The 14,026-nt window shown below is 48.0% G+C and overlaps 1 protein-coding gene across 6 annotated transcripts in view; it reads right to left on the reverse strand.

Moving 5' to 3' along the window:
* The window catches only part of NCOA2 (nuclear receptor coactivator 2), a 295,555-nt gene that overhangs the window by 63,327 nt on the left and 218,202 nt on the right, over positions 1-14,026 (reverse strand). For all 6 annotated transcript variants that reach the window (XM_075353202.1, XM_075353203.1, XM_075353207.1 and 3 more), the window contains one exon: positions 1,013-1,116. In XM_075353202.1, coding sequence (XP_075209317.1) covers positions 1,013-1,116 — 104 coding nt within the window. The remainder of the gene's footprint in view (positions 1-1,012; positions 1,117-14,026) is intronic.

Raw genomic sequence — 14,026 nt, forward strand, 5'->3', positions numbered from 1 at the left:
GACGCCGGTCCCGGAGAACAGCGCCACCCACCGGGCCAACCAGCACCACAGCGACCAGTTTAGGCGAGTATTATAAAGTGTTTTTTATGTTCTCACAGCGGCCTGCTCTCTTATATACAGCATGTTAGAATTCTGTATATAAGAACCCACTGGTGGTGGCCGCAGCTTATAGGCCATAAAACTGGTGACAGGATCTCTTTAAGGTCTATGGGACTGTAGCCAACCTCCCAGGACGTGGCCGCAAGAGGAAAACTGATGACAAATTGAAGGGACAGATAATACAAATAGTAAACAAAGAGCCCAAATACTTCCAAGGAGATTAGAGGTGAACGCCAAATATCAATAGTACATCAGTATCAGATCACATCATCTATCACTGTCTTGGTCAAAGTGGACTTCATAGAATGACAGAGGAGGAAACCGCATTGAAAGCAAAACATAAAAAAGCCAGCCTGGAATTTGCCAAAATGCATACTCACAAGCCACAAAGCTTCTAGGAAAAATGTGCTTATGATAGATGAGATAAAACTGGAGCTTTTCTGGCAAGTCACATCATCTCTATGTTCACAGACACAAATATGAAGCATACAAGGGAGAACATTATGCCTAAAGTGAAACATGGAGGAGGCTCAAATAGGCTTTGGCGCTGCTCTGCTGCATCTGGCACAGGGTGTCTTGAATCAGTGAAGAGTACAATGAAATCTCAAGACTATCTCAAGACTATCAAAACATTCTTGAGTGAAATGTGCTGCTTAGTGTCAGAACGCTTGGTCTGAGTTGTAGGTCATGGATCCTCCAACATAATGAACCAAAACACACAGCTAAGAATATCCAAGAATGGCCAAGTTCAAAGCATTGGACTATTCTGAAAAGGATTCTATGAGCCCTGATATAAAACCTATTGAATGTCACTGGCAGGAACTGAAACCTGCAGTCTGGAGATGACATGCAGACAAATTTGATGCAGTGAGCGGCATATGATCAAATCCGACACTACAGATGCGACGTTTACCTCGAGCATCATCGGTCCCAGTGCATCCTTGTCTATGACACTTTGGCCTGTTGAGGACACATCCGCTTTCTGAACTTCATCCTCATTTGAAGCTGCTGCTTTTTCTGCATAAAAAAAAAAGAGGAAAGAATAATTAGTAACTCAGAATAACTAAAATTCATTGAATAGTTAATAGTGCACTTAAAACACAAAAGCTGCTCCTTTAGGATGGCCATACACATCAATTATATGGCTGTAGGCCAATTGTTTGGCCGACAGCAACCTCAGCTGACTGTCCCGTACATTGGTTTATCAGAGTGCTCCTGTATTCTCTATGAGAAAGCCACTGATCGACACGACGGTCAGTGGCTTATCTCCAGGAGGACAAAGTGATCTTCAATCCGAAATCGGATGAATGCATTCAACATCTTCCTTGATCAGTTGGCCAGCACCCCCAAACACAGATTGTCGGTGAGCCCTTAAATAATAGCGGATTTGGCGAACATTGGCGTCATGTGTATGGAGGCTTTCACAGTACCATGTATACAAGGCAGATTTATTGCATATTATGGGTACCACCAGTAGGCTTGTGTTTAGGGTTTAGGGAACATTCATCTGCTGTGTATTTTGTAAGCCCTCAGCATGACGTTAAAGGGAACCTGTCAGCAGAAATTTCGCCCAAAACCTAAAAGATTCCCCCTCTGCAGCTCCTGTGCTGCATTCTAGCAATGTTCCTGTTGTTATTGTGCCCCACGTGAGACCAAAATAAAGACTTTATAAAGTCTTACCTTTTTGTATGGCAATCTTTTTTTATAGTCATGGGGGCGGGCTTTCTGGCGTCCGTTATTTTCCCTCCTGGTCCTTTATGCCGACCCCCATCGCTCCTTTCCATACCTGATGACGCCGCCCAGTGTTCCAGCGGTCCCCGCGCATGCTCAGTGCCAGTCTCACGGGACTGAGCACTGAGCACAGTGTGACCGCTGGTGACGTGTTGCGCGGGCACGAGATTATGGGCGGGTACTTGCTGATGACAATCTCAGCGCCGCCCATAATCTCTTGGCTACGCAACACGTCACCAGCGGTCACAATGTGCTCAGTCCCATGAGACTGGCACTGAGCATGTGCGGGGACCACTGGAGCACTGGGCGGCGTCATCAGGTATGGAAAGGAGCGATGGGGGACGGCATAAAGGACCAGGAGGGAGAATAACGGATGCCAGAAAGCCCGCCCCCGTGACTATAAAAAAAGATTGCCATACAAAAAGGTAAGACTTTATAAAGTCTTTATTTTGGTCTCACATGGGGCACAATAGAAACAGGAACCTTGCTAGAATGCAGCACAGGAGCTGCAGAGGGGGAATCTTATAGGTTTTGGGCGAAATTTCTGCTGACACGTTCCCTTTAATGTTGCAAGGCTGCCTCATAGTCTACCACGTGCACTGCAAAGGGTGAAATCCACAGCAAAATCCACATCAACAATAAAACAGATTTTGCTGTGGATGGGTTTTCTCCCCAGTCTTCTAATCAGCCCTATTATCATTTCCTAAATAATAACTGAGCTACCAAAAATAAGGACAATACTAGGCAAAATAATCAATGCTTTAATTCATTTGTGGAATGCTAGTTTGTAGATTTAGACTCCTCATCATAAGCGAGGAATCCCCACAACATACAGAGCCAATAGACAGCAGCCTTGGCTAATTTGGAAAGCTCTCCAAATTGAGAGGTCCTGTCCATCTGCATTCCACAAATAGCTCCTATTCCCCACATCAATGTGAACTTCTTCTGGAAGGCAGAGGGAAGACGGACGCTCGGCTGGGTTTACAGCTCACACATGAAAAATGCACTTTAATCTGGCACATGTAAGAGCAAACAGACATTTCCTACTGCTCTCTAGTAAAATCAGCATCAGGGGATTTCTGGGGTTTAATTTGAATCTTGTCCCAGATTTCAAACTCAATCCGACCTTTTATGAAAAGGAGCGGGCTACGCTAATGTAGCCGTGCAGAAACGTCCGCTCACATTGGGGCTTTGTAGCACCCTTCAAAAAGCCTCAGCAAATAAAGTAATTTCCAGTATGTGGCAAACGCATTTCAACTGGGCTTTCTTCACTGCGCGATGATATGACGAAACAGTGGTGAGCTCTACAGACGGGAACGTTTCACTCTCATCCAAGTGTTGGTAAATCTAGGGTTAACTGAGCCCCACAACGATCAAGTATTACATTTTTCAATAGAGGAAAAGACTGAGGTGCCATCCCCAGAACTATTATTACCGGATGTCCCCCACAAATATCTAATGCCTCACATTGTTCCCACCAGAAGGATCAAAACAAAACAAAAAAAAGAAAAAGGAGTCGACAAAAGCTACAGCTCAGCTTCTAAAAAGATGCCATCAATTTCAAGGCTTTTTTTTGTGTTTAGGGCTGGGAGGGTTTGTTTATATTGTAAAATTCGGAACATGCATTTATTCTGACACTTTTCAAGTCCTAAATAGAAAAATATGGGAGAAAAAAAACCCAAACAAAAACACACAAAAATTCATACCGAACTATATACTTGAGATCAAATATCATCTGATTTTATACAGAATGTGAGAAAGATTCTGAAAACCCAATGCAGTAACTTATCCACTCACACTGACGGAAATAATATAACAAAAGGATCCAACAGCAATACACTTTTTGATACTTTTTAGAGCATCAGTTTTCCATCAGTTTGAAGCTGATACAGTTGTTTTACTTACTGAATCTGTTATAAACGGATGATTACTGTATAGTGCCAGCAGCATTGGCACTGCCATTAAAGAGGTGGTTCACTACTCTGTAATAGTGGCCACATCTCTGTAAAACTGATAGGGAAGGCTTTTTCTAAATACCTTACTCAGCCAATTCAGCCTCTGGGCGGCGCTACTGCGGTCCGCTCATCCCCATGAAGTGACACCCTACCCCCCCCCCCCCCCGCCCGGGGTTCGAGACCTATGAGATCCGGTGATGTCACATCAACTTACAGTTGACCTGACATCACAGCGGCCAGCCCCAGTCTTCCTGAGTGACTGGGCTGTGTGTGGAGTTTCACCGCTCATCACAGCCCAGCATCGCTCCTGCTTGTGGCGCTCTGCAGCGAAGGAGGGAGCATGACATGCTGTGCTGTGATGAGCGGTGAAACTCTGCCCGCAGCCCAGTCACTCAGGAAGACTGGGGCCTGCCGCCGTGTTGTCAGGTCAACTGGAAGATGATGCGACATCACCGGATCTCAGCCCGAGGGGGTCACTTCATGGGGATGAGCGGTCTGCAATAGCGCTGCCCAGAGGCTGAATTGGCTGAACAAGGTATTTAGAAAAAGCCTTCCCTATCAGTTTTACAGGGATGTGGCCACTAATGCAGAGTAGTGTACAACCCCTTTAAGCATGAGTGGAGCGAAGGTGCACATAATGGACCACAAGTCTTATCAATAGCCCAGGTACTGACAATTGATGGGGGTCCCAGCAGTCTGACCTCCAGCAATCAGCAAGTTATTCCCTATCCTTTGGGTAAGGCTAGGTTCACATTTCCGTTGTTTTTCATCAGTCACATGCGTTGCTTGACGCTTGTGACTGATGCGTTGTACAACGGATGACGAGAATAGAATTCATTGTCGGACCCCGTTGTAAAAGAGAGCGATCAGCTGATCGTTCACATTAGCCGGCCGGTTTTTGAGAGCGAACAGATGATCTCCCAGCGGCTGGCTAATGAGAGCGATCAGCTGATTGCCCACAGCAGCCGGGTGATCAGCTGATCGCCCACAACAGCCGGCCGCCGGGTGATCAGCAGATCACTCACAGCAGCCGGCCGCCGGGTGATCAGCAGATCACTCACAGCAGCCGGCCGCCGGGTGATCAGCCGATCGCTCACAGCAGCCGGCTGCCGAGTGATCAGCTGATCGTTCGGCTGCCGAGAATGTGTGCGAGGGGCGGAATGTAGGGTGGGTGGAGCCGAGCGGGGCCATGGCGCTGAGGACGTCAGGTGAGTGTGTGTGTGAGTGTGTGTCTGTGCGTGTGTACATGCTGAGTGCGGGAGGGGGCGGAGCCGAGCGGGGAAGTGTCGGGCTCCCTGCACACGTAGCCAGGGTAAATATCGGGTAACTAAGCAAAGCGCATTGCTTAGTAACCCGATGTGTACCATGGTTACGTGTGCAGGGAGCCAGAGAGAGCATGCGCAGCGAAATCCTACGGATTGCGCTGCTCAAAAAACGTTACAGGCTGCATTCCTGCTGCCCGGCGGTCAGTCGTTCCACGACTGATCAGTCGGGCGGAGGATGCAACGCAGCATCATCAGTCACATTCCGCCGCTCATACAAGTCTAGGGGAACGACGGAATCCGCCAAACGTATTCCGTTGTTTACCAGAGCCGTGGATTGTGACTGATACAAATTGAAATGTGAACCTAGCCTTAGGGATAACTTTGAGATTTGGTAAATTCTTTTTAACACCAGGCCTGTATAGTTCCCAAGGTGGAAAGACTGAGCAGAAGTGAATCAGAATATGACTCAGATTTAGTGCAGTGCACAGATCGGGGTTATGACTGCTATAATGAGACGTTGTTGATTTGAAGAATACGTTTCATTGTATTATGTAGGAAACCCAGATATTACCACTAAGGTCTAAACACCGGAGCCCTGTGTGTTACAGAGCAGACTGACAAGGAAGTACAGAAATCCATCCCAGAACAACAGGCCTATGCTGGATCAGTAATACAATTTCCAGATTATTACTGAATAAGAAGATTGGGCAGACAATGAGCCCCTATTAATGGGAGGACCATTCGGAGACACCGTCAGCGATTATATTACAGGGCTTCTCCCTTAGTGAAGACATGTAAGACAATGTAGGCCTCTCGGGAATTAAGGACATGTTGCTGCTCAGGAAAGCTTTAGGAGGTAAGCAAGTGAGACAATTATACATCTGCACAATACTAAAATTAGAAAAGCTGCCATATGGCTTGGTGAAGCCGGCATCACATTCGTATTCATTAGGAAGCATTCTGCCAGGAGAAAAACACAAGGCCCTTCCTGCATCTCCGAATCTGTTTATCTTTTCACCAATAATCCACCATATATCATCTGCTGATGAAAACTCCCACAGTGACGGGAGAAAAAAAAAATGCAATGGGCGCAGCTGCACGCCTTCTCACCAGGAGCGCCCGCAGCACATCACACAATCACGTCCCTTTTCTCTCATATACACTTCACTCTCATTAGCAAAAATCACAGTTTCCCCAGAAAACATATCACTGGTCCAGGCGTAATTCCGGTTTTCCCTTCTTAGCTGAGAAAGTGAGACTTTGACGCGCTGTCAGCTATGCCAGGAATTGTTTTGTGAAGCGCGTGACAAGATGACTAAGCACAGAGAGGACCAAAGAGCGGAGAACACTCTTGGTTAAAGTATTGTAAAGTTATCACATACACTTGCATTTCACCATATGGGTCCCAAACCTGCAAATCACACAGTGCTTAGTAAGGATATGTGCACACTAAGTAATTGTCGCACCAAAAATGAGTCTTCTCCCCCGGTCATTAGAATGTGTCAAAACCTCTGCAAAAACACTGAAGATTGACATCCTGCGATATGAGCTGCTTCACATCTGCAGGGAAAAAAGTAACGTGAGCCTAAGGCTGTGTTCACACACTGCGTTTTTTACCTGCGTTTTTGGTGCATTTTTGCTGCAGAAATTTCTTGAGAAATTCTTGTAACCTTTCTGCAGACATTCCCCAGCCAAACCTATGGCAAAAAGAAGGGAATTTTGTTTACTTACCGTAAATTCCTTTTCTTCTAGCTCCAATTGGGAGACCCAGACAATTGGGTGTATAGCTATTGCCTCCGGAGGCCACACAAAGTATTACACTTAAAAGTGTAAGGCCCCTCCCCTTCTGGCTATACACCCCCAGTGGGATCACTGGCTCACCAGTTTTAGTGCCAAAGCAAGAAGGAGGAAAGCCAATAACTGGTTTAAAGACCAATTCAATCCGAGGAAACATCGGAGAACTGAACCATACCACATGAACAACATGTGTACCCGAAAAAACAGAAAAACCCCGAGAAAACAGGGCGGGTGCTGGGTCTCCCAATTGGAGCTAGAAGAAAAGGAATTTACGGTAAGTAAACAAAATTCCCTTCTTCTTTTTCGCTCCTAATTGGGAGACCCAGACAATTGGGACGTCCAAAAGCAGTCCCTGGGTGGGTAAAAGAATACCTCGTGATAGGGCCGTCAAACAGCCCTTTCCTACAGGTGGGCAATCGCCGCCTGAAGGACTTATCTACCTAGGCTGGCGTCTGCCGAAGCGTAGGTATGCACCTGAAAATGCTTGGTAAAAGTATGCAGACTCAATCAGGTAGGTGCCTGACACACCTGCTGAGCCGTAGCCTGGTGCCGTAATGCCCAGGATGCACCCACGGCTCTGGTAGAATGGGCCTTCAGCCTTGAGAGAACCAGAAGCCCAGTAGAACTGTAGGTTTCAAGAATTGGTTCCTCGATCCCCCGAGCCAGGGTGGATTCAGAAGCTTGCGACTGTTTACGCCGACCAGCGACAAGGACAAAGAGTGCATCCGGGTGGCGCAGGAGCGCCATGCGGGAAGTAGAACCTGAGTGCTCTCACCAGAACCAACAGATGCAAATCCTTCTGAAATTGATGGACTGGACGAGGACACAAAGAAGGTGAGGTGATATCCTGATTGATATGAAAGTGGGATACCACCTTAGGGAGAAATTCCGGAATCGGACGCAGAACTACCCTGTCCTGGTGAAGGACCAGGAAGGGAGATTTGTATGAGAGCGTTGCTAGCTCGGAAACTCTCCTAAGAGACGAGACCGTTACTAGAAGGCCACTTCCCGAGAAAAGCGGGAAGGGAGACCTCTTTCAAAGGCTCGAAAGGCGGCATCTGGAGAGCAATTAGAACCTTGTTCAGATCCCAGGGCTCTAACGGCCGCTTGTACGGAGTGCTGAGACGACAAACTCCCCGTAGGAACGTGCGTACCTGAGGAAGTCGTTTCTGAAAAAATACAGATAGCGCTGAGACTTGTCCCTAAAGGGAACTGAGCGACAACCCTTTTTCCAACCTAGATTGCAGGAAGGAAGGAAACATAGACGATGCAACCGTCCAGGGAGAAACACCCTGCGCCGAGCACCGAGATAAGAATATCTTCCACGTCCTGTGGTCAATCTTGGCGGACGTTGGTATGCTAGCCTGTCTCATGGTGGCAACCACGTCCTGAGGTAATCCTGACGACACTAGGTTCCAGGACTCAATGCCACACCATCAGGCTGAGGGCCGTAGAATTCAAATGGAAGAATGGCCCTTGAGACAGCCAGTCTGATTGGTCTGGTAGTGCCCCCGGTTAGCCTACCGTGAGGCACCACAGAACCGGGAACCACAACATCCTCGGCCAATCTGTAGCGACGAGGATGGCGCGGCCGCAGTCGGTCCTGATCTAGCGCAGCCCTCTGGGCAACAATGCCAGAGGTGGCACATAAGGTAGCTGGAACTGCGACCAATGCTGAACTAAGGCGTCTGCCGCCAGAGCTCGATGATTGTGAAACCGTGCCATGAAGCTGGCACATTGTTGTTGTGCCGTGACGCCATTAGATCGACGTCCGGCCTCTGTCAGCGGCGCCAGATCTCCTGAAACCCGTCCGGGTGAAGAGACCATACCCTTTCGGCCACACCCCGGCGACTTAGGAAGTCAGCTTCCTAGTTTTCCACGCCTGGGATGTGAACTGTGGATATGGTGGATGCCGTGTCTTCCACCCACATCAGAACCTGCCGGACTTCCTGGAAGGCTTGCCGGTTGCGCGTTCTTCCTTGGTGGTTGATGTATGCCACCGCTGTGGAGTTGTCCGACTGAAGTCGGATTTGCTTGCTGTCCAGCTGCTGTTGGAAGGTTTGTAGGGCAAGATACACTGCTCTGTGTTCAAGAACATTGATCTGAAGGGTGGACTCTTGCTGAGTCCACGTACCCTGAGCGCTGTGGTGGAGAAAAACTGCTCCCCACCCTGATAGACTCGCGTCTGTCGTAACTATCGCCCAGGATGGGGATAGGAAGGACCTTCTTTTTGACCATGAGGTGGGAAGAAGCCACCACCGTAGAGATTCCTTGGCCGCCTGAGAAAGAAAGACGACTCTGTTGAGGGAGGTCGACTCCCCGTCCCATTGGCGGAGAATGTCACATTGTAGTGGACGCAGATGAAACTGCGCGAAAAGAACTGCCTCCATTGCTACCATCTTACGTAGGAAGTGCATGAGGCGTCTCAATGTGTGCGACTGGTTCTTAAAGAAGAGATTGCAGCCCGTAGTGAATGCTGTTTGTCTAGCGGACGCTTCACTATCGCTGAGAGAGTATGAAACTCCATGCCTAGATATGTTAGCGATAGGGTCGGGGTCGGATCTGACTTCAAAAAGTTGATGATCCACCCAAAACTCTAGAGAGTCTCCAGCGCAACGTTCGGGCAGTGTCGGCATGTTTCCTAAGAGAGTGCCTTGACAAGTAGATCGTCTAAATATGGGATCACAGAGTGACCCTGAGAGTGCAGGACTGTGACTACTGCTGCCCTGACCTTGGCGAAGACCAGTGGGACTGTCGCTAGCCGGAAGGTAGAGCTACGAACAGAAGGTGTTCGTCTGCTATAACGAAGCGTAGAAACGCTAGTGCTCTGGATCAATCGGCACGTGTGGATAAGCATCCTTGATGCCTAATGATGCTAGGAAATCTCCTTGGGACATTGAGGCGATGACATGGCGGAGGGATTCCATCCGGAACCGCCTGGTGTCCACGAGCTTGCTGAGCAGTTTTAGATCCAGAACGGGACGGAACGGCCCGTTCTTATAGGCACCGCAAATAATTTGGGGTAAAAACCGTGACCTTGTTCCTGAAGAGGAACGGGGGTCATCACTCTTTCTGCCTATAGAGTGCACCCTGTTTGCAGAAGAGCAGCGGCTCGGCCGGGAGGTGGAGAAGTTCTGAAGAATCGAGTTGGAGGACGAGAAGTGAGCTCTATCCTGTACCCGTGAGACAGAATGTCTCACACCCAACGGTCATTGACCTATGGCAGCTAAATATCGCCAAGGCGGGTGAGCCTGCTACCGACCGAGGATGCGGAGAGAGGAGGCCGCAAGTCATGAGGAAGCCGCCTTGGAAGCGGGTTTTCAGACTGTCTCTTTTTTGGGCGTGACTGAGCCCGCCAAGAATCTGAGCTCCTCTGATCCTTTTGAGTCCACATTGGACGAGGAAAAATGGGACCTGCCCGAGCCTCGAAAAGACCGAAACCACGACTGCCTCCTGCTCTGTTGGGGTTTGTTGTGTCCGGGCTGAGGAAAGGATGAATCCTTACCCCTGGACTGTTTAATGGTTACATCCAAACGCTCACCAAACAGTCGGTCAGCAGAAAAAGGCAACTGGTTAAGCAACCTTTTTTGGAAGCAGAATCTGCCTTCCATTCACTTAACGAGCAGACCAGGCTCTGCTTAAAAACACGGAGCAGCGTAGGCTACTGCCGTACGGTTCGCAGAGTCTAGGGCAACCTGAATCGCGTAAGAAACAAATGCAGACATTTGAGAGGTTAAGGATGCCACCTGCGGCACAGATGTACGTGTAACCGTGTCAATCTGTGTAAGACAAGCTGAAATAGCTTGGAGTGCCCCAAGGGTGAGAATGCTGGGGCCAACGGTGCGCCGACAGTCTCATAGATGGATTTAGACCAGAGATCCATCTGTCTGTCAGTGGCATCTGTAAGTGCAGCTCCATCTCCCACTGCAACTATGGATCTAGCTACAAGCCTGGAGATTGGAGGATGCCGCTTGGGACACTGGGTCCAGTCCTTGACCACGTCAGGGGGCAGGGATAACGTGTATCCTAAGCCGTTTGGAGAAGCGCATATCTGGATAAGTGTGGTGTTCCTGGACTGCCTCTCTGAAGGCAGAGTGGTCCAGAAAAATACGTGAAGCTGACTCCTCCACTGGAGGAGCTGTGAGAAATAACCAACATTCTATTGATGGACGCTATAAGATTATTCACTATGGCGTCACCATTAGGTGTATCCAGATTGAGAGCGGTCTCAGGATCAGAATCCTGAGCCGCTACTTCCGCCTCATTACACAGAGAGTCCTTCTGCTAGGACCCTGATGAAACCGAGGGCCGCTCATAGTGAGCCCGCTTAGGCTATCTGGGACTGACGTCTGTGCAGAGCCGTGACTCTGGGATGCGTGTGACATTCCCGGAGCTGTTAGTTGTTCACACTGAGGGGGGCCATGGATCAATGATTCAACAGTGCCCATGTTGTGAGAGACATGTCCGGACTGCTAGGCTTCTAGTATCATAGCCATAGTCTCAGAAAATCTGTCAGTAAATACTGCAGACACCGTCCTCATCCTCTGGCCTTAGCAGAGACTCCGGCTGAGTTAGACATAATGGGGGTCTATGTAACCTGCCGGCCGTATAGCCGTACATGCTGTACCGGCTGCATAGAAAAACATGTGGTTCTGCACCTTTGTTTTACACAGAGAATATGCTGATAACTCCTCCGCACAATCCAGGAGGGTATATACAACGTGCGACCAAACAGTGCAATGTATATAGTACAAGCATATCTATAAGTGCACTTCTGCACTAGTGGGGTTAGCACCACAGGTGCTGCTTAACGCCTGTTGCAGCGATTGTGTGACTATCAGAATGCCAGGGTCTTCCACACTTGTCTCTGTATCGTACAGAAACTGACACTAATGGCTGCCGGCGTCCTTGTAGAGAAGGAAGCCGTGGGCGTGCCTGAGAAAGTGCGGGAATCCGGTTTCACAGTGCACACAGTGAGAGGGGTGGAGTATGCAAAACATACTCCAGCTCTCAGCGCTGCTGTGCTATGCAGCGTCACGCCCCTACCCTGACTGTCAGGCCTGTGGGCGGTAACGAAGGGAGACTAGGCCCAGAAGCCGGGGACTCGAGTTAATAAGCGCGGCCGGCATATCAGTGCTGGCCGGCGCGGAAGTCCCCGGCGCACCACAAATCCCAGCGGCGCCTTAAATAAAAGTGGCAGCGGCGGTTAGCGCAGTAGTCACCCAATACACTAACACACCCAGCAACGCTGTGGTGTGCGATGGCACTAGTGCGGACAGCGCCGCTGTCCCTGGCGCACTAACACACCCAGCAGTGCTGCCGTGTGTCTGCGCGGTCCCCACAGGGACACAGAGTACCTCCATGTAGCAGGGCCATGTCCCTGAAGATACTCCGCTCCATGTCCAGCAGATACCAGGGGCTGTGGATGGAGCACGGTCTCAGTGCCTGGAGACCGATAGAATCCCACTTCACCCAGAGCCCTGTAAAAAGGGATGGGGAAGGAAGCAGCATGTGGGCTCCAGCCTCCGTACCCGCAATGGGTACCTCAACCTTAACAAACACCTCCGACATGAAGTGGGGTGAGAAGGGAGCATGCTGGGAGCCCTGTATGGGCCCTCTTTTCTTCCATCCGACATAGTCAGCAGCTGCTGCTGACTAAACAGTGGAGCTATGCGTGGATGTGTTGCCTCCTTCGCACAAAGCACAAAAACTGGTGAGCCAGTGATCCCACTGGGGGTGTATAGCCAGAAGGGGAGGGGCCTTACACTTTTAAGTGTAATACTTTGTGTGGCCTCCGGAGGCAATAGCTATACACCCAATTGTCTGGGTCTCCCAATTAGGAGCGAAAAAGAAAAATTAGCTGTGCGCACACTGCGTTTTTTTCTTAAGAAAATTCTTTCTGTAGATTTTCTTAAGAAAAAAAATGAGCATGTCACTTCTTTTCTGCAGCTAACTGCGTTAGTTACCATAGATAATGGCACAATAACGCAGGGAGCAACCAGCGGTAAAAACGCACCAAAAACGCACCGGAAACCAGGGCTGTGGAGTCGGTAAGCCAAACCTTCGACTCCGACTCCGACTCCTCAAATTCTCTTGCACCGACTCCGACTCCGGCTCCGGCTCCGACTCCGACTCCGGCTCCGACTCCGACTCCTACATATATTGCTTATAGTTAGGTGAAAAATTTATTGTAGTACATGAATATGTGTATGTGAACATTAGACATTTAATAATTTTTATGATACAATAATCAAGATATTTGGATAGAACATAAAATATATTTATTGGATACAACTTTAGAACACAAAAAACTGTAATAAATTGTAAATATGTAATATATATGTAATCTACTGTATATTACATAGTGTATCTTGTGTGTGTATATACACTGTGTATATATATATATAATATTACATATTTACAATTTATTAGTTTTTTGTGTTCTAAAGTTGTATCCAATAAATATTTTATGTTCTATCCAAATATCTTGATTATTGTATCATAAAAACAATTAAATGTCTGATGTTCACATTATACTACAATAAATTTTTCACTTAAATATAAGCATTATACTAAATGTTATTATTTAGTAAAATATTCAGCACATTCTGCATTGCACTCCTGTCCCCAATTTATTATATATTTTAGGAGTCGGAGTCGGTGCATTTTATACCGACTCCAACTCCGACTCCGACTCCACCAAAATGAGCTCCGACTCCGACTCCACGACTCCGACTCCACAGCCCTGCCGGAAACGCACCAAAAACGCACCAAATCGCGGTAAAAACGCAGGTGCGTTTTCGATGCGTTTTTTGTAACGCAGGTGCGCTAATCCTTCACTCTCAAGACATTTTCTTAAATTTCTTAAGAAAAATTCTTTTTCTAGTGTGCACAAAGCCTTAAGCTTCAGGAATCTCATCAATTGTGCTAGAACTAGGAAAGGATTCACGTTTTGTGACAAAACTGTGCACAAAAATGCAACAAATAGATGGTAAATAACTAAAATGTGCATATACCCTTATTAGACAGGAAAACCTTCCCCTGCCTGCTTACTATAGGAAGAACACCTAGATAATGGTACAGGGGATTTCCCCATCTTTACTTTATTTGAGCCTTGTGTGGAATTTTGTTTACACACACAAATTATATATATATATATATATATATATATATATTATA

This window comes from Anomaloglossus baeobatrachus, chromosome 6 (genome assembly GCF_048569485.1).
Source record: "Anomaloglossus baeobatrachus isolate aAnoBae1 chromosome 6, aAnoBae1.hap1, whole genome shotgun sequence".
In the NCBI taxonomy this organism is placed as follows: Eukaryota; Metazoa; Chordata; class Amphibia; order Anura; family Aromobatidae; genus Anomaloglossus; species Anomaloglossus baeobatrachus.